At 41.5% G+C, this 24283-nt stretch overlaps 3 protein-coding genes across 3 annotated transcripts; all 3 read right to left on the reverse strand.

Annotated features, from left to right (window-relative positions):
- Positions 1-692: 692 nt before the first annotated feature.
- LOC135739243 (trace amine-associated receptor 13c-like) lies at positions 693-1661 on the reverse strand. Its single transcript, XM_065257486.1, has one exon. It carries the CDS (start codon positions 1659-1661, stop codon positions 693-695), a length of 969 nt encoding a protein of 322 aa, XP_065113558.1.
- Positions 1662-12394: 10733 nt separating this feature from the next.
- Positions 12395-13360, reverse strand: LOC135739236 (trace amine-associated receptor 13c-like). The gene has a single exon (XM_065257481.2). It carries the CDS (start codon positions 13358-13360, stop codon positions 12395-12397), a length of 966 nt encoding a protein of 321 aa, XP_065113553.1.
- Positions 13361-19707: 6347 nt separating this feature from the next.
- Positions 19708-20676, reverse strand: LOC135739227 (trace amine-associated receptor 13c-like). The gene has a single exon (XM_065257470.1). It carries the CDS (start codon positions 20674-20676, stop codon positions 19708-19710), a length of 969 nt encoding a protein of 322 aa, XP_065113542.1.
- Positions 20677-24283: the final 3607 nt, after the last annotated feature.

Here is a 24283-nt window from a genome sequence, read left to right on the forward strand (position 1 = left end):
TTTATTACCAATATATTGAACCAACTTTGTTTTCTTAAACTCCTGATGAGAGACCAGACAGCAGAAAAATATCAGTCTACATTTCTTTTTTAGATGAGGCAAACATGCATGCATTCTGGATGTGACAAAAAACAGACACAAGCTTTTGGGAGACATAATTCATAATCATAATTCTGTGAAATTCTGTGTAAAAGGAACAAACCAGATGCAATTATACCCAGCAAATGAAGAAAGGATGGATCTTCAAAGAACATTTCATGTTTATTTTATTTAAATTTTTGTATGTGCATAAATGAGTAAGACGCAACATTATGGATGTGACAATTCTAAAATTTACATTTAATTAACTAGAAAATATAAAAAAGTGCTTTAAAAAACTGAAGCAGGAACTTTGCATGGGTAATTAAACCAACAAATATTCTGAGATTTCAATATGGATAGAAGCTGTGAGTTAAAAACTTTACTTTCATAATAAGGTTGACATTTGCATGGAAGTGACCAAACATGACCTTATACATTAATGCAATGCTCTACTACTGAACTATACATTTAATAATAATATGGCAAACCACTCTTTTAAGCCGTGCCAAATGTAAGCGTAATATTTTTTGTTGAACCCCCTTGACCGATTTGAACAATGCTAGTAAATCCAGAAGCTTCATTATTATTATAATGAACAAGACAAAAAGAAGTTATGCTGGCTTAAATATTTTGGGTAGATTTAGGATGTGTTTAACTGACGTTCTAAACCAGGGGTAAAATATAGCATAGATGACAGGATTCAGACCTGAATTAATATACACCATCCAATATATTAAATAGGCTATAGTAGAAATCATTCCTGTGATTGGTATTAGAGATAAAATAAAATAGGGAATCCAGCAAAACAGATAAACCGTCACAATGATTCCTAATGTCAGAGCGGCTTTACTCTCAGATTTCCTCCTCACTGAACTTTCTGTTAGATGTTTTCCACTCCTCAGCAGAGAGTTTATAACTTTCACTTGCTGATGTGCGACATAAAAGATTCTCAAATATAAAGTTATAATGATGGTACAAGGAAATAGGAAAGACAGGAACACGTCAGTGATTGTCAGGGCAAACGTAGCGATAATTCCACATTCTCCATAGCATCTGTATGTTTTTTGTGAGGAAGTTACAATAACTAAAATGTTATAAGCTGAAAAGCAGAACCAGGAAACACAGATAATAATTATTGTTCTAGTCATTGTTATTTTCTGTGGGTACAGCAGAGGGTGACACACAGCCACATAACGGTCAACAGCTATTAAAACTAAGTTACACAGTGATGTAGAGGTGAACAATCCTATAGTTATTAAAAACAGTCTACAGATAGTGTCTCCAAAGTACCAACATGTTTCAATAAACGTAATTGCCTCCAAGGGCATTACAATAAGTCCTATGAGCAGGTCGGTCACAGCCAGAGAGAGAATGAGCATGTTGGTTGGAGTGTGAAGCTTCTTGAAGTGAGAGATGGAGATGATCACCAGCAGATTCAGAAACACAGTCCATACTGACAGCAATGAAAAAAACACATACATGATATTGTATTCATGTGTGGAGTGTTTTGTCTTTATGCACGATGTGTTTATGGCTGGAAAGCAGTATTGAGTCTCATGATCTTCTGTCTCATAGGCCATGATTAAAGTCTCATCTTGTTAGGAGTTTGATCTCCTTACTGTTCTTTCATTTATACATTGTCAGGATCAGACTCACCAACCCATTCACCACCCACTCTGATGCAACATTGTGGATTATTATTGTTACTCTTTTTTTTCTCTTACATTTTCCTATTTAGATGTAAATTTAGTGAATGATGACCTCAGACGCAAGTGTGTTTTTTCCTGTAAATGAGCATTTTTTATTAGACTCTTAATTGATTCATCCTACAAATGGATATTTCTGAATGGTCTGAGGCCGGGATTAAGTGAATTTGAAACAAAAGTATTTGATAAACATGTAATACATGCCGAGAACATTTGATTAACTCTAATGCTGCGTTTACACCAGACACGGTAGAGGCGGCAAGCGCGAGTGATTTCAATGTTAAGTCAATGTGAAGATGCAGTGAGGCGCATCTGGAGGTCCCACGGCGCGGATGAGGCGTTTAGCGTGGGGCGGCAGATGCGTTTCTACCTCATTCGCGTGTCTAGTTCATTAGGGTTAAAAAAAATTAATTTTGGCGTATTTTCGCGCCTCTACCTGTACCTTTCTTCCTCGAGGTGCATGAGGAGCTGACTCGGTCGTGGGGAACCCCGTTCTCCTCCCGGAACCAGTGGTTTCAGCCCTCACCCCTCACCTCCCTTGATGGCAGGGCCGCTAAAAGGTACGTCGGTATCTCGACGGTGGAACGTTCCATGGCAATGCAACTGTGTCCCACTGGTGCGCCCTACTGGAAGGACCAGCCGACTCTTCCTTCACAGGCTTGCAGGCATTCGTCATTCTTGACGGGGTCTGTGTACCGGGCCTGTGGGGAGGGGGCCTCTGCCGTGCTTGCCATGGCTTTGCTGCAGGTCCATCCGGCTAAGGCACTGAGGGACCTGCATGAGGGAAGTCACGACCTGACGGTCTTTAAAGAGCTCCTGATCTGGCGCTTCATGCGACCACGACCACTGCACGAGCTGTCGTGCGTGCTATGTCCACCTTTGTGGTCCAGGAGTGCCACCTCTGGCTGTGCCTGGCAGACATGCAGGATGCTGGAAAAACCCAGTCCTGAATGCTCCAGTGTCCCAGGCTGGCCTGTTCGGCGAGGCCATGGAGAACTTTGCACAGCAATTCTCAGCCACACAGAAGCAGACTGAGGCACTTGCTAAGATCATGCCGCGTCAACGTCGGCACTTCAGCCTGCTCCTCGCCGAGGGCGTCCTGCGGCGGTGGCCGCCTCCGTTCCTGCCGGGGCCATTCTAAGAAGCGAAGAACCGGTCGCCAGCAGGCCGCCCTCATAGCCTGGTGAAAAGAAGTCCAATGCATTCGCCCACAGGATTGGTTCACAGCCATCAACCTGAAGGACGCGTACTTTCATGTCTCCATTCTCCTCCGACACATGCCGTTTCTTTGCTTTGCGTTCGAGGGCAGGGCATATCAGTACAAAGTCTTACAGTTCGGGCTTGCTGTCTCTCTCCCCATGTCTTCAGGAAAGTTGCGGAGGGCGCACTGAAGCCCCTGTGAGAGAGCGGTGTTCGCATTCTAGCGTATCTCGATGATTGGCTCATAATAGCTCAGTCCCGACAGATGCTATGCACAAACATAGATCGTGTACTCAAACACCTTGCCCCTCTCAGTCTTCAGATCAACTGGGAAAAGAGCAAACTTTGCAGAGGATCTCTTTTCTCGGTGTGGAACTGGATTCGGTCGATTTAACAGTGTGTCTCACAGAAGCGCGTGTTTAGTCAGTTTTGGCTTGCCTCAACACTTTCAAAGGCAGGGTTGCGGCCCCGCTGAAACAGTTTCAGAGACTTCTGGGGCATATGGCAGCAGCTGTGACACCGCTCGGGCTGCTCCATATGAGACAGCTTCAGCATTGGCTTCCGAGTCCCGAGTAGAGCGTGGCTCAGTGGCTTTCTACGTATTATAATTACACAGAGATGCTGTCTCACTTTTACCCCGTGGTCAGACCCAGCGTTTCTCACGGCAGGTATACCACTGAGACAGGTCTCCAGGCATGCCATTGTATGCACAGATGCCTCCACCACAGGGTGGGGAGCCACGTACGGCGGGCTCGTCGCTTCGGGGTTTGGTCGACATCCCAGCGACACTGGCACATAAACTGCCTCGCAAAGTCAGGGAGGATGAGGAGCGCATTCTATAAGTTGTGCCGTACTGGACAACCAGGAATTGGTTTCCAGAGCTCACTCTCTTTGCAACAGCCCCTTCCTGGTGGAATCCCCTGGGGAAGGACTTTCTTTTTCAAGGAGGGGGCACACTATGGCACCCGCACCCCGATCTGTGGAACCTCCATGTGTGGTCGCTTGAATTTGGATTTTAAGAGGTGCACGAAATCGGTGAGAACACCCAGGAACGGCTCATGTGTCGGCTTGCAGCCTCCGTTTTGGTTCTGCACGACCGCACTACAATGGAAGGACATTACAGCAAAAACGTCTCAAAATTGCCTGCTCCGCGTTCCCCCTAGTATGAGATATTACTAAGAGGGTTTCACGTTATGACTTTGAGTCCTCAAGATGTCACCCAAGTGGTAAACCCCCTTAGAGAGAACTTTCCACAGCAATCTTAGTTCCGCCTGACGAGTTTGCTTCCCAGTTCGCCTAGTTCACTATCGTGGGTTAAGGAACAAGTAGTGACTGGCCTTCTGTAGTAAGCCTCAGAATCCACCCCTACGTGGAGGGCGGAAGGCTTTTGCAGGCATTGGAAGGGTTCAGCTTCTGTGGCACTTTGGTAGGATTTTGTCTGTGACATTGTAGTGACCGACTGAAAGGAAACGTCTGGGAAAACATGTTTAATATGGGTTTTGTGGACTTATATCAGTGATCTAAAAATTTTACTTTTTCAAAAACCACTCATAATAATTTTTCTCTTAAAGCTACGCTGTGTATTTTTTTGAGTTAATTCTTAGCTAAAACCCATGTGTTCTTTCAAAAATATGTGCTCATTCATGTGTAATTACTTCCACCTACTAATCAAAGTATTCTCGTAAGTGTAGAATCTGCTATTTAGAATACATACGGGCGACAAGGGACATTCCAGGAAATTCAAGCTCCGACCTTTCGTGCTTTCAGACTACACTCACACTGGCCACTTCTCAATCTGAACCCTCCCGAGGTTGCATTTGTAGGCGGCATATGTCATCAAGAGTATTAACAATTATAAAGCTGACAATTATTCTTAGTTTACCGTAAATTGATGTTATGACTTGTGAAAGTAATGCTCAGTTAATTTAAATAAACCACGCTTGATGACGCATGCAGCCTGCATATGCGACCTGCTATGGTGTAAACTCAAAGTTTTATAGTTGCTTACCTATATTGTGGCTAACTATAGCATGGTTGTGCATAGCACTACTGGATACTTTTCCTCCCGTCGATTAACAAGGAGCTACGTAAGCTACGTTTATGGTTGCTTTTTGTATGTGATTTAAAGCGGACATATGAACTGAAAATCGGACTTTTTCAATGTTTAACATAAATGTGTGTGCTATGACGGATCACAGACACAGGACACTGTAAATTGTAGGTATTTTTCATTGCTTTTGCTTTGTACTGGAAGCCATGTTGACCTTGTCACGAAACAGCCACCGTAGGAGTTAAAACACGCTCCAAATGGGGGGCTAGAAAGTAATATTTAGTTGGTTGTCATAGAATTTCACCGCTAGATGGGAGTAGATCTTACACAGTGTAGCTTAAAAAATACAAACATGTACATACATGTTGCTCACATAATATTCTAGCCCAGTTTGTGCTGAACACAGTGTTATGAGGTTATTATTTTTATTATTATTTTTAAACATTATTATGTTTGACTGAAAATAATAACTGAAAAAGCACAAATGTTAGTGCTGGTCCAAACTGCACAAGAATGCAAAATCAGCCAAGACCCCAGAGGGTATAAATCAGGTTTAGCAGGTTTTGCATCTGAGCTCTTTAAATCTACCTAGAGCCGATGCTCACTATACACAAGGTACGCAAGCTGCGTCAGACCTCGAACCACTACGGAGCCTTCTTGCTCTTAAATTCATGTGGCGCTGCATAGACAGAGTGGGGTGTGACATCATTGTGGCGCAATAGCCATTCGAAAACATAACAAGCAGTCTGTTTTTAATTCATTGTTTATTAATACATTAACTAACAACTAAAAACATGTCATGTTGTACTTAATGATGACTCTTTATTAGTTTATGATAAGAACCTTAACTCAGCATTAGTTCAGGCTGAAGTAAAAATAAGTTCATTATGATTCATGGACCCTTATTAAAAAGTGTTACCATTATATTTTTACTGTTAATTTTATTACTATTATTAGTAGTACTGAATTATCATTTATCTAATAGAGATTTACCTCTAAGTAAATTAACTTACCTCCTGCGGGAGAACACTTAAATGACCTCTCACCGGCTCCCTTTTGCACTGGGATATTTCATCTTTAAGACACGGTGTGCTCCCGTGAAAGGCAAGTTCTATTTTTTATGTATTGCACACAAAAGCATTCTTGGTTTGAAGTTTGTGAAACTTTTGTTCTGATTCGTTTGCCATAATTCGCGCTGTGTTTTCATCTATCATCTTCTATGGCAAATTTGTAAGGGACAAAGATATTTGTCAACAATTTTTTGTTGTTGACAATGTCGACTAATCATTTCAGCTCTAATGGGGTTAGGACGGAACTCTGTCTGTATATGGTGGTTGTTGTGGCTGCGGAGATTTATCCTTGTCACACCTAATTGTTCATCTCGGTGAGGATGTGTAATCCTGTGGTCATTTAGGCTAGGTGTATGTGTGCCATTCAGGAGTGGATTTGCACACTGTGCTGATGTATGATTAAAATTTCTGGCATCATTTACTCACTCTCATGTTGTTACAAACCTGTATGAATTTATTTTGTTCTAATAGCCACAGTAGTGTATAATATTTTGAGGAATGTTTTAAACCAAACAGATCATGAGCCCCATTGATTTCCATAATAGGATAAAAGAATGCTATGAAAGTGAACGAGTTTCAAACATTTCTCAAAATATCTTCCCTTGTGGTCATCAGAACAAAGACATTTCTACAGGTTTGTAACAACATGAGTGAGACAATGACAAAGTTTTCTTTTTAGGGTGACCTATTTGTTTTAAGCCACCTAAACAGCTCATTAAATATTTCTTCTGTAGTTCAGACTGCTCTTTCAGATTATCATTTTTGCCCACATGTATGACAATCCGACTGATAGACTTATGTTTCATCAGAATTTTGCAAAGTTTCTTGTTGACTCTTTCCCCGACAGTGTTTTATTTTTTTAAAGTTGCCAGCCATCGCCAGCATTTTTGATGATGATTTCACCAAAATTTGATGGCCTTTAGAATATTTTCTGTCTTAAACATTGAAAATTAATATACGTGCACAAACCCTGCATATTCTCGTCGGGTGTTGCTTTTTGGTAGAGGACGCAATTGGAAGTGCACGGATTATTTCTAGGGTCACTGTTGTAGGGTGCTCTTAGAGTGTTTTCAGGTAGAGGGTCATCGCTTTTCACCCCACCTAACAAGTCTTTAGGTTCTTCTGAATCAAGAGCAGCAGTATCACTGAGAGGTCTATCATTGAAGGGAAAGTTTTTTTTTCACATCTATCTTGTTGCTGTGTTCTACCTGTGTACACACACACACACACACACACACACACACAAACATGCATGCACGCACACACACACACACACACACACACACAAACATGCATGCACACACACACACACACACACACACACACACACACACGCACGTTCTGGTTTCCATGTTTTTTGGGGACATTCCATAGACGTAATGCATTTTATTCTGTACAAACTGTATATTCTATTCCCCTTACCTGCCCCATTCCCTAACCCCAACCATCACAGGAAACTGTCTGATACCTTAGATTTTCAAGAAACATCATTCTGTTTGATTTATTAGCTTGTTTCCTCATGGGGACATCAAAATGTCCCCACAAGGTCACAAAAATACTGGTATTCCTATCTTTGTGGGGACAATTGGTCCCCCCAACGTGATAATTACCCGGCCGCACGCATGCATGAATGCACACAAACATCAAAGGTCTGATAATGAATGCAAAATTGCCCAGCTTGTCAGTGAACTACAGCTTTGTGTAGTAAATGCCACTTCATCTGAAAGCAGGTGATGCCGATTTACCACAATACATGTGCATGCGGTTTAGCGTGCAGCCATAGCGTACACGCACACAAACATGTTTATTTATAAACATTAAATGCGCACAAGAAAGAAACACGTTTTAATTATTTTTTTTTGTCTTACCTTTATTCACTCTGGCAAGTGGATATGGAGAATGAAACCATGGCATTGAATCTCTCCATGAAGTATCGCTGTCTGACTCTGAACTATTAGTATCCAACATAGACACACTGGGGCACTTTGTCTTCGTTCAGATGGACGGGTTATTGCGACACAACTAGAACTTCGTGACACAGACGGCAAACTTTGTGTGTCTGGAAATGCATCCCCCTCACTGACTTTTTCCTGCTCCCGATCAGATTCAAAACAGTCAAAACATGAGTGATCGGAGTCCGAGTCCATCAACATCTCCAGTGCCTGTTTATATGATATTATGATCTACATTTTCTCTGATACTTCCCCAATCGTCTTTGTCATTTTGATTACGCACCTGCAAGTACCGTAACTTATTTTAGAGATGCGCAAGGGCCTTCCTTACCATAATACACCTAAAACATGGATTGCCGGAAAAACTCGTTATTTGCGGGCAAGCGTTTTCTCTTAATTGACGAGATAACTCGTCAATGGCGGGGAAAGAGTTAACATCAGAAACTATTCCCTGAGGAAAACAGTATGTACGGGTAATAATGTTTCTGATAATTGTCCCCCTAATTTTCACCCACACTGATTAGTGCTTCAGATCTATATTCAAGAAGCACAGGGGGTGGTAGAGTACCAATATTGGCTACTCGAGTTTTACCACTATTATTGAATACATCTATACTGATGCGATCTAACTCTGCCACTGACTGTAGTAAGTGACTGTAGCTTTCAGCCAGGAGAAGATGTCGTCAGGTGGAGTCCAACTTTCACAGGGTGTTTCGACCCTGAACCACAACACCCTCCAGTTGGCGGGTCTGCAGTGGTGGCCAGTCACTGCCCATCTCCTCCTGGCCCCCAGCTCAGCTCCTCCCTCCTACTCCAGAGCCAGCACGATGCTCTTTCTGCTGCCTCACCCAACCTACGGACAGCTGCCTTCCTCTCCCTTCCTGCTATGCCCAGAGCTGTGAGCGTCTTCCACACAGACTGTGCCGGGAAACCCCTACACCCGACCTCAACCGGGAATAGCCAGGTCTGCCACCCTTTGGCCCTGCACTGCTCAACAAGGTCCTGATACTTGGTGGCTTTCTGCTCATAGGCCTCGTCGCACCCGTCTTCCCATGGGACCGTCAGTTCAATCATAATTAACTTCCTTGCCTCTTCAGACCATAAGACCATGTCCGGCCTCAGCGGTGTTTGCACAACCTGGGGGAAGACTAGTCTCCTTCCCAGGTCCACCCTCATCTCCCAGGATTGTGCTGCTTGCAAGAGGCTCTTTTTAGTCTTCTTGGGTGCTGATGGTTTCTCCCCTTCCCTGATGAACTGAATAGATCTTGCCGGCCTTGTACTGGGCTGGCGCTTTTTCTGCCTCTCCCGCTCCAAGATCTCAGCCAGTGCACTAAGAACCTTGTCATGGCGCCACCTGTATCTTCCTTGGCTAAGAGCTGTCTTGCATCCTGCCAGTATGTGCGCCATTGTTCCCCTCCCTCTGCATAACCTACACAATGGGTCCTCCCTCATTCCCCATCTGTGGAGGTTTGTTGGTGATGGAAGAGTGTCGTACACTGAACGGAGCAGAAAAGAAATGCGAAAGGGCTCCAGTCTCCAGATCTCAGGCCACGTGACCTTTTGCTTTGGCAGGTCCCACTTTGTCCAGGCACCTTGCGCTCCAAGCTCGACGGCCCTAGACCTGCGCTTTTCTTCCTCCAGGTATCGGACCTCGGCTTGGATCATGTCCCTCCTCTGCCTTGGGTCTGGGGTAGATGATGCTAATGCAGCCATTTGTGTGATACTTATGACAGTCTAATGTCTTGAGCACTTTTGGGTCCCGCACCCTGTTTTTGCCATGGATTTGTGTTTTCAGTTACTGCAGGTTTCTCCAAGCTCACTATGACCTGTTTAAAATAATTAGGTTCACAGGAGTTACGTCCAATGAGCAGGTCGGCCACAGCCAAAGAGAGAATGAGCATGTTGGTTGAAGTGTAAAGCTTCTTGAAGTGAGAGATGGAGATGATCACCAGCAGATTCAGAAACACAGTCCATACTGACAGTAATGAAAAAAACACATACATGATATTGTATTCATGTGTGGAGCGTTTTGTCTTGATGCATGATGAGTTAATGTCAGGAAAGCAGTATTGAGTCTCATGATCTTCTGTCTCATAGGCCATGAGTTCTTCAGGTTTTTTTTCATGAATTTGCTTCTGGTTTTAGTCCTTTATTTCTAGGGTCAGGCTTCCCAGCCCACATGACCACCCACTCTTCTGATACATAATGACGTGTATTTTATTTCATATGTGATTAATTTTATGCTGAAGTTTTTTTCTAAATACTGTAAATTCTCTGCCTATTTTTTTATGTCTTTCATGTTTTTTAGAGGGGCAAGGTGCTGTAAAAGAGCAAATAATAGAAATTAACATGCATGCACACTATTAAGGTCAAAATATGCACCTCAGCTGTCACTGGATATGTTACATTATGTACCAATATGTACCTATGAGATACTAATACAGAATCTATCTTTGATGTACTAATATGAACTCTTTAGGTCCAAATCTGTACTTTTTGAAAGGGTACAGCCCCAGTGACAGCTGGACTACATATTTTGACAATTATTTCTGACAGTGTATTTTCTGCACATGGATGCATGTGTCATAACTGTTCACACAAAGGTTGATAACTCGTTCTAAATGTAACATTTAGACAGAAACAATATATTTGTAATCTTTTTATGCCAGGGATAAATATTTGCGGACTTGCAGACAATGTGTTTTACTGTATGTGTTTTTTTCTGCATCTGCTTCAGGCTGGCAAACCTTTCTGAGTCTGGAACATAATGGCTCATTTTCTACTTCTAATCGTAATCTTTAATGCTTATTGTCTTATACATGTCAATCTAATATAAATTAATTTATTAATTTCGTGAGAGCAATGAGAATTGATCTTTAAAATTAAAATGGGCCTCCTAGAAAGAAAGGTAACATGGGCTGATTCGTCCTACATGCGGTAACAATATCTTTACTCATTTGACCTCTTGGTTATTTACTCCTATACAGAAAATAACCATCTGAGAAATCAATTACAGTAAACTCTGAAGGCCAATTATATTTGTTATGGTTTGCTATTCAAAATGTTTGCAGGGTCTTGAGGGTCCTGTTAACACCTTTATGCTGCATCTAATCCACCAAAGCATCATTAAAAGTGTGAAACAAACTCACATGTAAGTAGATTGACAGACTGATGCAATAGTTGCTCTTCTTGCAGGTCAGTGTCATGTCTTGCCAATCATGTGAGAAATGTTCATTTAGCCAATAGTCATTTATGCACATAAAAATAATTCTTTAAAAATAGTGAATCCGCTTCGTACTACTATCAAGCTTAATGAGACATTTTATAGAATGGTATCATTGTGCCTGAGTAGTGAGTGTGCATGTTTGCTTGTTTCATTTATACATTCAACTGCAATGTTGATTCTGATGGATTTAAGACAAAAAATCTGACTACTTATGTTGTTTTTATTAGTATACACATTTACTGATTAAACCTATAATATATTTGGCCTGCAGTTTCCATAAACATGTACACAGTTAGCAGACGCTTTTATCCCAAAGCGACTTACAGTGCAGTACAAGGTATATTATACATTGTTATCAGCATGCGTGTTCCCACAGTTCGAAACGAGCAATCCCAGCATTATGGATGTGACATTTGTAGTCAAAACTTGAATGCCTTTATTACCAATATATTGAACCAACTTTATGTTTTCTTAAACCCCTGATGAGAGTCCAGTCAGGAGAAAAATATCAGCCTATTTTTCTTTTTTAGATGAGGCAAACATGCATGCATTCTGAATGTGACAAAAAAACAGACACAAGCTTTTGGGAGACATAATTCATAATTCTGTGAAATTCTGTGTAAAATGAACAAACCAGATGCAGTTATACCCAGCAAATGAAGAAAGGATGGATCTTCAAAGAACATTTCATGTTTATTTTATTAAAATTTTTGTATGTGCATTAATGAGCAAGAAGCAACATTATGGATGTGACAATTCTGAAATTTACACTTAATTAACTAGAAAATATAAAAAAATGCTTTAAAAAACTGTAGCAGAACTTTGCATGGGTAATTAAACCAACAAAAAATTCTGAGATTTGAGTTAAAAACTTTACTTTTCATAATAAGGTTGACATTGGCATGGAAGTGCCCAAACATGACCTTATACATTAATGCAATGCTCTACTACTGAACTATACATTTAATAATAATATTGCAAACCACTCTTTTAAGCCATGCCAAATGTAAGCGTAATATTTTTTGTTAAACCGATTTGACCGATTTGAACAATGCTAGTAAATCCAGAAGCTTCATTATTATTATTATAATGAACAAGACAAAAAGAAGTTATGCTGGCTTAAATATTTTGGATAGATTTAGTATGTGTTTAACTGACGTTCTAAACCAGGGGTAAAATATAGCGTAGATGAGAGGATTCAGACCTGAATTAATATACACCATCCAATATATTAAATAGGCTATAGAAGCTATTCCTGTGATTGGTATTAGAGATAAAATAAAATAGGGAATCCAGCAAAACAGATAAACCGTCATAATGATTCCTAATGTAAGAGCGGCTTTGCTCTCAGATTTCCTCCTCACTGAACCTTCTGTTAGATGTTTTCCACTCCTCATCAGAGAGTTTATAACTTTCACTTGCTGATGTGCGACATAGAAGATTCTCAAATATAAAGTTATAATGATGGTACAAGGAAACAGGAAAGACAGGAACACGTCAATGACTGTCCAGGCAAAAGTAATGATAAATGTACATTCTCCGTAACATCTGTATGTTGTTTGTGAGGTAGTTACAACCATTGAAATGTTATAAGCTGAAAAGCAGAACCAGAAAACACATATAGTAAATATTGTTCTAGTCGTTGTTATTTTCTGTGGGTACAGCAGAGGGTGACACACAGCCACATAACGGTCAACAGCTATTAAAACTAAATTACTCAGAGATGTATTGAGAAGCAATCCCGTGATTATTGAAAACAGTTTACAGAAAGTGTCTCCAAAGTACCAACATGTTTCAATAAACATAATTGCCTCCAAGGGTATGACAATAAGTCCTACGAACAGGTCGGTCACAGCCAGAGAGAGAATGAGCATGTTGGTTGGAGTGTGAAGCTTCTTGAAGTGAGAGATGGAGATGATCACCAGCAGATTCAGAAACACAGTCCATAATGACATCAATGAAAAAAACACATACATGATATTGTATTCATGTGTAGAGCGTCTTGTCTTGATGCACGATGAGTTTATGGCTGGAAAGCAGTATTGAGTCTCATGATCTTCTGTCTCATAGGCCATGAGTAAAGTCTCATCTTGTTAGGAGTTTGATCTCCTTACTGTTCTTTCATTTATACATTGTCAAGATCAGACTCACCAACCCATTCACCACCCACTCTGATGCAACATTGTGGATTATTATTTTTGCTCTTTTTTTTGTCTTACATTTTCCTCTTTAGATGTAAATTTAATAAATAATAATAAATTTATTTTGCGTTTGACGCGAATTTGCAGCTGATGCCCGAGTTGAAAAATGTTAACTTTGGCGGATTTTCGCGCCTCTACCTGTACCTTTCTTCCCCTAGGTGCATGAGGAGCTGACTCGGTCGTGGGGAACCCCGTTCTCCTCCTGGAACAGGTTGTTTCAGCCCTCACCCCTCACCTCCCTTGATGGCAGGGCCGCTAAAAGGTACGTCGGCATCCCGACAGTGGAGCGTTCCATGGCTATGCAACTTTGTCCCACTGGTGCGCCCTACTGGAAGGACCGGCTGACTCTTCCCTCACAGGCTTGCAGGCATTCGTAATCCTTGACGGGGTCTGCGTACCAGGCCTGTGGGGAGGCGGCCTCTGCCATGCATGCCATGGCTTTGCTGCAGGTTCATCAGGCTAAGGCACTGAGGGACCTGCACGAGGGAGGTCACAACCCAGAAGTCTTTGAAGAGCTCCCGATCTGGCGTTTCGTGTGACCACGACCACCGCACAGGTCCTTGGTGGTCCAGGAGCGCCACCTCGGGACATGCGGGATGCTGATAAAACCCGGCTCCTGAGTGCTCCAGTTTTCCAGGTTGGCCTGTTCGGCGAGGCCATCGAGAACTTTGCACAGCAGTTCTCAGCCACCCAAGAGCAGACAGAGGCACTTGCTAAGATCATGCCGTGTCTACGTCGGCACCCTAGCCTGCTCCTCGGCGAGGGTGTCCTGCAGCAGTGGCCGCCTCCGTTCCTTCCCAGGGCCCTTCTAGGAAGCGAGGAACCGGTTGCCAGCAGGCCACCCCGCTAAGCCTGGTAAAAAGAAGAAGTTCAAGCAGCCCTGAGACAGGCAACCTGGAGGTGGAGAGTATCGCTCTTCGGGAGATTGTGAAAGCTCCACTCCACCCCCGGGTGGGGAATCTTTGGTTTCCTTTTATTTCCGTTCCGCCGACCTTTCAGTCGGCACCCACAAAACCACAAAAGAGCGAATTCCTCTTCTTTCTCCAGGTCTCCAGAGGCATGTAGGAGTGTCAGATGGGCTCATAACCCTACGACCTCTTCTTCCTTCTTTCGCCAACGGATGCATCGAGCAGCCAGGGACATCTACAAAAGAGCCCCCTCTGCTCAGCCATCCATTAGCGGGGTCGGGTGAGTGTTGAATTACATAAAACGTCTCACAGTGCGGCCGAAGAGCACATGTCGTCGAGCTCCCCGTCTCCGCTCGCCGCGGGTACGCTGATCGTGCCTTTAGTTACTCTCGCTTGGTTTCTGGGGGTCTCGGAAGGGCTTCCCAGCTCATCATGTTGGCGGATTCCCCTGAGGAAGGACCTTCTTTTTCAAGGAGGGGGCACACCATGGCACCCGCGCCCCGATCTGTGGAACCTCCATGTGTGGTCGCTTGAATTAGGTTTTTAAGAAGTGCACGAAATTGGTGAGAACACACAGGAACAGCTTGTGTGTCGGCTTGCAGCCTCCGTTTTGGTGCCGCACGACCGCATCACTATGGAAGGACATTATAGCAAAAAAACGTCTCAAAATTGCCCGCTCTGCGTTCCCCCTAGTATGAGATATTACTAAGAGGGTTTCACGTTATGACCTTGAGTCCTCAAGATGTCACCCAAGTGGTAAACCCCCTTAGAGGGAACTTTCCGCAGCGATCTTAGTTCCGCCTGACAAGTTTGCTTCCCAGTTCGCCTAGTTCACTGTTGTGGGTTAAGGAACAAGTAGTGACTGGCCTTCTGCAGTAAGCCTTAGAATCCACCCCCTATGTGGAGGGCGGAGGGCTTTTGCAAGCACTGGAAGGGTTCAGCTTCTGTGGCAGTTTGGTAGGATTTTCCAATTCGGCGGTGACGTTATTGTGACCGACTGAAAGAAAACGTCTCAGTTGCATATTTAACCCTCGTTCCCTGAAGGAAGGGAACGGAGATATCACGTCACTTTGCCACAGTTTCTGTTCCATTGTTGAATTAGGCCGTGCACTGTGCTCAGCTTTCCCAGCGCAAATAGCTGATTTGATTTCTGCACCTGCTTCTCGTTAAATACCCTAGTGGCGGGGCGGCAGATGCAAATATCTGTATGCCAAGTTCCTTGGAATGTTAGTAATTTCTCGAAGTAGATTGGTCCCGCGAGGCGCCTTCCCAATTTGTCGGTCACGACGTGACGTCTCCGTTCCTTTCCCTTTCCTGTTCTTTCAAAAATATGTGCTCATTCATGTGTAATTACTTCCACCTACTAAACAAAGTATTCTCATAAGTGTAGAATCTGCTATTTAGAATACATACGGGCGAGTCGCTCGCATGGCTGAATCCATGTTGTGCCTACATCTTTGAAAAACATTCGCTGACGAGGGACATTCCAGGAAATTCAAGCTCCAACCTTTCGCGCATTCAGACTACACTCACACTGGCTGCTTCTCAATCTGAACCCTCCTGAGGTTGCATTTGTAGGTGGCATACGTCATCAAGACAGTCTTATTTCAGAATAATAACAATTATAAAGCTGACAATTATTCTTAGTTAACATTAAATTGATGTAATATGCTTATGACTTGCGAAAGTAATGCTCAGTTAATTTAAATAAACCAGGCTTAAGTAAGACCTGCGTAGGTTGAAAGCCTTCATATTGATAAACAGCCACACACCGTGAGGAATGCGCAATCTAATGCTTTGGTTTGAGGCAGATTTGAAAGCCTGTTAAAGATTGCGAGTGTAATAAGCTTATGACTTGCGAATGTAATGCTCAGTTAACTTAAATAAACCAGGCTTGATGACGTATGCAGCCTGCATATGCGACCTGCGTAGGCTGAAAGCCTTCAGATTGAGAAACAGCCGCACACCGTGAGGAATTGGGATCTAATGCTGTGGTTTGAGGCAGATTTCCTCAAATCTATCTAGAGCCGATGCTCCTTATACGCAAGGTACACAAGACGGCAAACTTTGTGTGTCTGGAAATGCATCCCCCTTACTTACTTTTTCCTGCTCCCAATTAGATTAAAAACGGTCAAAGCATGAGTGATCGGAGTCGGAGTCCATCAACATCTCCAGTGCCTGTTCAACTGTATACCTCTTCATTTTTATATGATATCATGAATTTTTTTTCTGATACTTCCCCAATCGTCTTTGTTGTATTGATTACGCACCTGCAAGTACCGTAACTCATTCAGGAGATGCGCAAGGGCCTTCCTTACCGTAATACACCTAAAACACGGATTGCCGTGAAAAACTGGTCATTGGCGGCCAAGCGTTTTCTCTTAATTGACGAGATAACTCGTCAATGGCGGGGAAAGAGTTAACATCAGAAACCATTGCTTGAGGAAAACAGTATGTATGTATGGGTAGCATTGCTTCCAATGTTTCTGATAATTGTCACCCTAATTTTCACCCACACTCATTAGTGCTTCAGATCTATTTTCAAGCAGCACAGGGCGTGGTAGAGTACCAATATTGGCTACTCGAGTTGTACCCATATCTGGGGTAGATGATGCTAATGCAGCAATTTGTGTGATACTTATGACAGTCTAATGTCTTGAGCACTTTTGGGTCCCGCACCCTGTTTTTGCCATGGATTTGTGTTTTCAGTTACTATTGACCTGTTTAAAAGAATTAGGTTCACAGGACTTACGTCCAATGAGCAGGTCGGCCACAGCCAGAGAGAGAATGAGCATGTTGGTTGAGTGTGAAGCTTCTTGAAGTGAGAGATGGAGATGATCACCAGCAGATTCAGAAACACAGTCCATACTGACAGCACTGAAAAAAACACATACATGATATTGTATTCATGTGTGGAGCGTTTTGTCTTGATGCATGATGAGTTAATGGCAGGAAAGCAGTATTGAGTCTCATGATCTTCTGTCTCATAGGCCATGAGTTCTTCAGGTTTTTTTTCAGGAATTTGCTTCTGGTTTTAGTCCTTTATTTCTAGGGTCAGGCTTCCCAGCCCACACTACCACCCACTCTTCTGATACATAATGACGTGTATTTTATTTCATATGTGATTAATTTTATGCTGAAGCTCTGCCTATTTTTTATGTCTTTCATGTTTTTTAGAGGGGCAAGGTGCTGTAAAAGAGCAAATAATAGAAATTACCATGCATGTACAGTTGTACACTATTAAGGTCAAAATATGCTCCTCAGTTGTCACTGGATATGTTACAGTATGTACCAATATTTACGAGATACTAATAATACTAATACAGTATCTATCTTTGATGTACTAATATGAACTCTTTATGTCCAAATCTGTACTTTTTGAAAGGGTACAGCCCCAGTGACAGCTGGACTACATATTTTGACAATTATTTATGACAGTGAAGTGTCAGTTTTGTTTATACAGCATTGATCGATATATAAAGGTATTGTGAATTTTATTTACTTTAGGCTGATGCAAATACAGGTTCAGTGTATTTTCTGCACTTGGATGCAGGTGTCATAACTGTTCACACAAAGGTTGATAACTCGTTCTAAATTTAACATTTAGACAGAAACAATATATTTTTTTATCTTTTTATGCCAGGGATAACAATTTGCTGACTTACAATGTGTTTTACTTAATGTGTGTTTTTTCTGCATCTGCTTTAGGCTGGCAAATCTTTTTGAGTCTGGAACATAATGGCTCATTTTCTACTTCTAATTGTAATTTTTAATGCTTATTGTCTTATACATGTCAATCTAATATAAATGAATTTATTAATCTTGTGGGTGCAGTAAGGCAGGATTTTGATCTTAAAAATTAAAATTAAAGGTAACGTGCGCTGATTCATCCTAGAAAGAAAGGTAAAGGGGGCTTATTCATCATAGACACAGTAACAATATCTTTGCTCATTATGACCTCTTGGTTACTGACAGGATCAAGGCAGAAATTAACCATCTGAGAAATCAATTACAGTAAACTCTGAAGGCCAATTATATTTGTTATGCTTTGCTATTCAAAATGTCTGCATGGTCTTGAGGGTCCTGTTAACACCTATATGCTGCATCTAATCCACCAAAGCATTAAAAGTGTGAAACAAACTCACATGTAAGTAGATTGACAGACTGATGCAATAGTTGCTCTTCATGCAGGTCAGTGTCATGTCTTGCCAATCATGTGAGAAATGTTCAGCCAACAGTCAATTATGAACATAAAAATAACTCATTATAATTAAGTCAATGAATTTTTTTATAAGGCATTTTTTAGAATGCTACCATTGTGCCCGAGAAGTAAGTGTGCATGTTTGCACTCAAATTACATTAAACTGTAATGCTGATTCTGATGGATTTAAGACAAAAGGTTTTAAGACATAAGGAGTACTTATGCTGTTGTTGTTGTTTTAAGTATACACATTTACACATTTAGTAACCTACAATTTATATATCTGGCCTGCAGTTTCCATAAACATTTACACAGTTGGCAGGCGCTTTTATCTAAAGTACCTTGTAATGCACTGTAAGTTACATTATACATTATTATCATTATGTGTTTTGCCTTAGTTCAAACTGAGCAATCCCAGCATTATGGATGTGACCATTTGTAGTCAAAACTTGAAATAATAATTCACAGAGAATGCATTTATTACCAATATATTAAATATTTACCAATTTAAACGTTATTTTTCCTGAAACCCCTGATGATAGAGGCCAGACATCAGAAAAATATCAGTCTATCTAAAGTATAGTTTTTCTGAGACATAATTTATAAAACATAATTCTGTGTAATTTTGTGTAAAAGGCACAAACCAAATGGAATTATACCCAGCAAATGAAGAAGGGATGGATCTTCAAATTTCAACTTTATTTCATGTTTATAGTTTATAAATTTTTTTGTATGTGCATTAATGACAAAGAAGCAACGTTATGTATGTGACAATTCTGAAATTGGAAAAATGCTTTAAAAACATTAACAGAGACTTTGCTTGTGTAATAAAAACACAATATATGGACATCTGAGATTTCAGTATGGTCAAAATCTTTGCAATAAGTCTTTACTTTTCATAATAAGGTTGACATTTGTATGGAAGTGCCCATTCCATAACCTTATATATAGCTAATGTAATGCTCTACCTTATTAGTAATATGACAAACCTCTCTTTAAGACCCTGCCAAATGTAAGGGTAATATCTTGTGTTGAGCCCCATCATTGACTGATTTGAACAATGCTAGTAAATCCTGAACTGAAGTTTTTATTTTGAACAAGACCAATAAAAGTTATGCTGGCTTAAATATTTTGGATAGATTTAGGATGTGTTTGACTGACGTTTTAAACCAGGGGTAAAATATAGCATACATGAGAGGATTCAGACCTGAATTAATATACACCATCCATAATATAAAATAGGCTATAGCAGAAGTTATTCTTGTGTTTGGTGTTAGAGATAAACTAAAATAAGGAATCCAGCAAAACAGATAAACCGTCACAATGATTCCTAATATCCGAGCGGCTTTGCTCTCAGATTTCCTCTTTACTGAACCTTCTGTTAGATGTTTTCCACTCCTCAGCAGAGAGTTTATAACTTTCACTTGATGATATGCGACATAGAAGATTCTCAAATATAAAGTTATAATGATGGTACAAGGAAACAGGAAAGACACAAATAGGTCAGTGATTGTCCAGGCGAAAGAAATTATAATTGTACATTCTCCATAACATGGGTATTTTCTTTGTGAGTTAGTTATAATAATTGAAATGTTATAAACTGTAGAGAAGAACCAGGAAACACAGATAATAATTATTGTTCTTGTCATTGTTATTTTATGTGGGTACAGTAAAGGTTGACACACAGCCACATAACGGTCAACAGCTATTAAAACTAAATTACTCAGAGATGTAATAAGGAGTAATCCCATGATTAATAAAAACAGTCTACAGATAGTGTCTCCAAAGTACCAACATGTTTCAATCAACCTAATCGCCTCCAAGGGCATGACAATAAGTCCTATGAGCAGGTCAGACACAGCCAGAGAGAGAATGAGCATGTTGGTTGGAGTGTGAAACTTCTTGAAGTGAGAGACAGAGATGATCACCAGCAGATTCATAAGCACAGTCCATACTGACAGCAATGAAAAAAACACATACATGATATTGTATTCATGTGTGGAGCGTTTTGTCTTGATGCATGATGAGTTAATGGCAGGAAAGCAGTACTGAGTCTCATGATCTTCTGTCTCATAGGCCATGAGTAAAGTCCCCTCCTGTTAAGATTTTGATCAGATCTCTTTACTGTTCTGTCATTTATACAGTATCTGAATCAGACAAACCCACCCATTAACCACCCACTCTGATGCAACATTGTTTTTCAAACGACATTTAAAGCAACACTATGTAGTTTTCATGTAAAAATGACTTACAGCTCCCCCATGTGGTTGAAAAGCGCAACAGTGCCTGGTATCAGACACTCTTCTGCAGGCAGGGGGAGGGGCGGGGCTTTGTTTCCTACCCTCCACCGCCACTTTCAAAGTGTGCTTGTAGCAGCTAGGAGGCTGCTCAGGTTGCAGCAACAGTACAATTTGTCCAGTTAAAAGTTGTTCTATCACTGAAATAATTTTAGAGACATTATTTAAAGGTAAAAAACTACATAGTGTTGCTTTAAATTGTTTTATGTTTGTAAATAATTAGCTCAGATGCAAAATCCTGTAGTTCATTTGTCATATTTTCTTGTAAATTAGCTTTTTTATCAGACTCTTAATAGATTCTGCCAAAAAAAACTAAATTTTTTTTATCTAAACGGCATAAGCACGGAATTGCAAATTTGAAAAAAAAGTATTTGTTGAACGTATAATACGAGTTGCCATTTAGCATGTTTTGCATCTGAGCTTTTGGATATTGGTGAGGACTTTTCCAACTGTTTTATCACCAATCTTCAACTCATCCCTGAGATCTCCAAGACACCGACACTACTCACTTTACCCGGCCGGGCGGAAGTGCTCGCAGGCAGCGTTGAAATCGTAATCAAAGGCGGGGAACACACAGAGGTCTAAGAGCAAAGCTAAAGCTATCACAGCTCCAGCTCTCTTTACCCAGCATTTTCCTTGCTAATGTGCGGTCACTGGTGAACAAAATGGACGAATTACGACTTCGCATTACCCACTCTCAGAGACTTTTGGATTGCAATGTCATGGTATTCACAGAAACATGATTACACAGCGACGTACACAATAATACTATCGAGCTAGCTGGTAGCTACACGCTCCGGGCAGATAAAACGGCAGATGACTCTGGCAAAACTAGAGGTGGTGGATTGTGCATTTATGTTAACAAAGCTTGGTGTACGAAAACTGTCATTGTTCGGAGACACTGCTCAGCTAACCTAGAGTTTCTCATGGTTAAATGTAGACCTTTTTATCTGCCGTGGGAATTCACTTCCACCATTATAACTGCAGTCTATATTCCACCAAATGCTAATGCCAAGCTTGCTTTGAACGAACTTCACGCAGCCATTAGTAAACAACAGACTGCTCACCCGGAGGCTGCTTTTATTGTCGCATGTGATTTTAATCACTCCAAATTAAAGACAGTGCTCCCCAAATTCCACTAGCTTGTTTCCTGCCACACCAGAGGAGACAAAACTTTGGATCATGTTTACACAAACATTGATGGAGCTTACATTGCGACCCCCTCCCCCATCTTGGACAGTCTGATCACCTCTCTCTGTTTCTAACCCCTAAATATTCACCCCTCGTCAGCCGTGTGAAGCCATCAGTGAGGACCATCAAAGTGTGGCCAACTGGAGCAGACTCTTTACTTCAGGACAGATTTCAACACCTGGACTGGAGTATGTTTGCTTCTCAAGCTGCCTGTGGCTCTCACATGGACATCGATATCTATACCTCCTCTATACTGAATTATATTAACACCACCATTGACAGTGTAACAACAGAAAAACAGATCAAAACATACCCAAATCAGAAGCCATGGATGAACAAGGAGGTGCGACTTCTGCTGAAAGCCTGCAACACTGCCTTCAGGTCAGATGCCACTCAGGCCTACAGTAAGTCCAGGGCTAACCTGAAAAGGGGCATCAAAAAGGCCAAGTACTGCTACAAGCTGAAGGTGTAGGAACACTTTTCCAACTCTGACCGCCGACGCATGTGGCAGGGCATACAAACCATCAGTGACTATAAGTCAAACAACTCTGCTCCACCGGTCACAGAGGTCTTCTACCTTAACAAGCTAAATAACTTGTATGCTTGCTTCAACAGCGACAGCAACAAGACAACCACCAAAATCATACACTCAACAGACCACCAACTTCTCAAACTCACTTCCACAGATGTAAAAACTGCATTTAGCCGTATCAATGCACGTAAAGCTGCTGGCCCGGATGGCATTCCAGGTCGTGTGCTTAGGGCATGTGCAGATCAGCTTGCAGGGGTCTTTACAGACATTTTCAACCTGTCTCTTACCCAAGCAACTGTGCCAACATGTTTTAAGTCCACATCCATTGTCTCAATGCCGAAACACTCCTCCCCAGTGTGCTTAAATGACTACCGCCCCGTAGCACTCACACCTATTGTCATGAAGTGCTTCGAGCGACTGGTTCGAGCACACCTCAAAGACCTCAAAGACTGCCTCCCACCCACACTGGACCCACACCAATTTGCCTACCATAAAAAGAGGAGCACAGAGGATTCAGTATGCACAGTGCTGCACTCCGCACTCACACACTTGGACAATAATAACACATATGCACGGATGTTGTTTGTTGACTTCAGCTCAGCATTTAACACTGTCATTCCCCCCAAGCTGACCACAAAACTTGGAGATCTGGACATTAACACCTCCCTCTGCAACTGAATTATGGACTTTCTGACCAACAGACCTTAGCATGTTAGGTTAGGCAACACCTGGGGCCGGTTGCATAAAACTTTAAGACTAGTCTTAAAAGTTAGTCATGAATTTTTTTCTTCAAGACTGATCATTACTGTTTTAAGTGTGTTACTGTACATATAAAGGTAGATCTGTCTAATTTAAATCCAAATAATAAGACTGATTAGCCCTAACCAATTGCTAGTTAGTCAGAATCATTCTTAAGACGCAGTCTTAATGTCACGACTATGTTTATGCAACCGGCCACTGCTCCACCACCATCACACTCAACACCGGCTTACCACAGGGCTGTGTGCTGAGCCCATTCCTCTACTCCCTCTACATCCATGACTGCAGGCCTTTGCACGGATCTAACTCCATCATTAAGTTTGCAGATGACACCACAGTGATTGGCCTTATCAGTGACAATAATGAGACTGCCTACAGGGAGGAGGTACAGCACCTGGCCACATGGTGTGACAACAACCTGCTACTTAACACCAGCAAGACAAAGGAGCTCATTGTGTACTTCAGGAAGAATCAAGGAAGCATGCATGACCCCATCCATATTAACGGAATGGTTGTTGAACGTGTCCGCAGCTTTAAGTTCTTGGGAAGCACCATCTCCGAGGACCTGTCCTGGACCACAAACAGCTCCAGCCTGGTAAAGAAGGCTCACCAGCGCCTATTCTTCCTCACACAGAAAAAATACTTTGCTGCCTTAAAATCTTTTATTGAATCAACTCAGATTTACAAGTCATTTCAACTTACTATTATTTATCTTGACTAGAGATGAGTTGTTATAACTACAGGTGAGTTGTTATAACTTATAAAATTAAGTTGACTTTTCGCAACTATATTTTATAAGTTGTGACAACTCATCTCTGTTGACATGACATGTAAATCTGAGTTGATTTAACAAAAATTTTTAAGGCAGCAACGTTTTTTTTTTTTACAATGCAGGACACTGAAGAAGAA

The sequence above is a fragment of the Paramisgurnus dabryanus genome, chromosome 10 (genome assembly GCF_030506205.2).
Source record: "Paramisgurnus dabryanus chromosome 10, PD_genome_1.1, whole genome shotgun sequence".
NCBI classification, from domain to species: Eukaryota; Metazoa; Chordata; class Actinopteri; order Cypriniformes; family Cobitidae; genus Paramisgurnus; species Paramisgurnus dabryanus.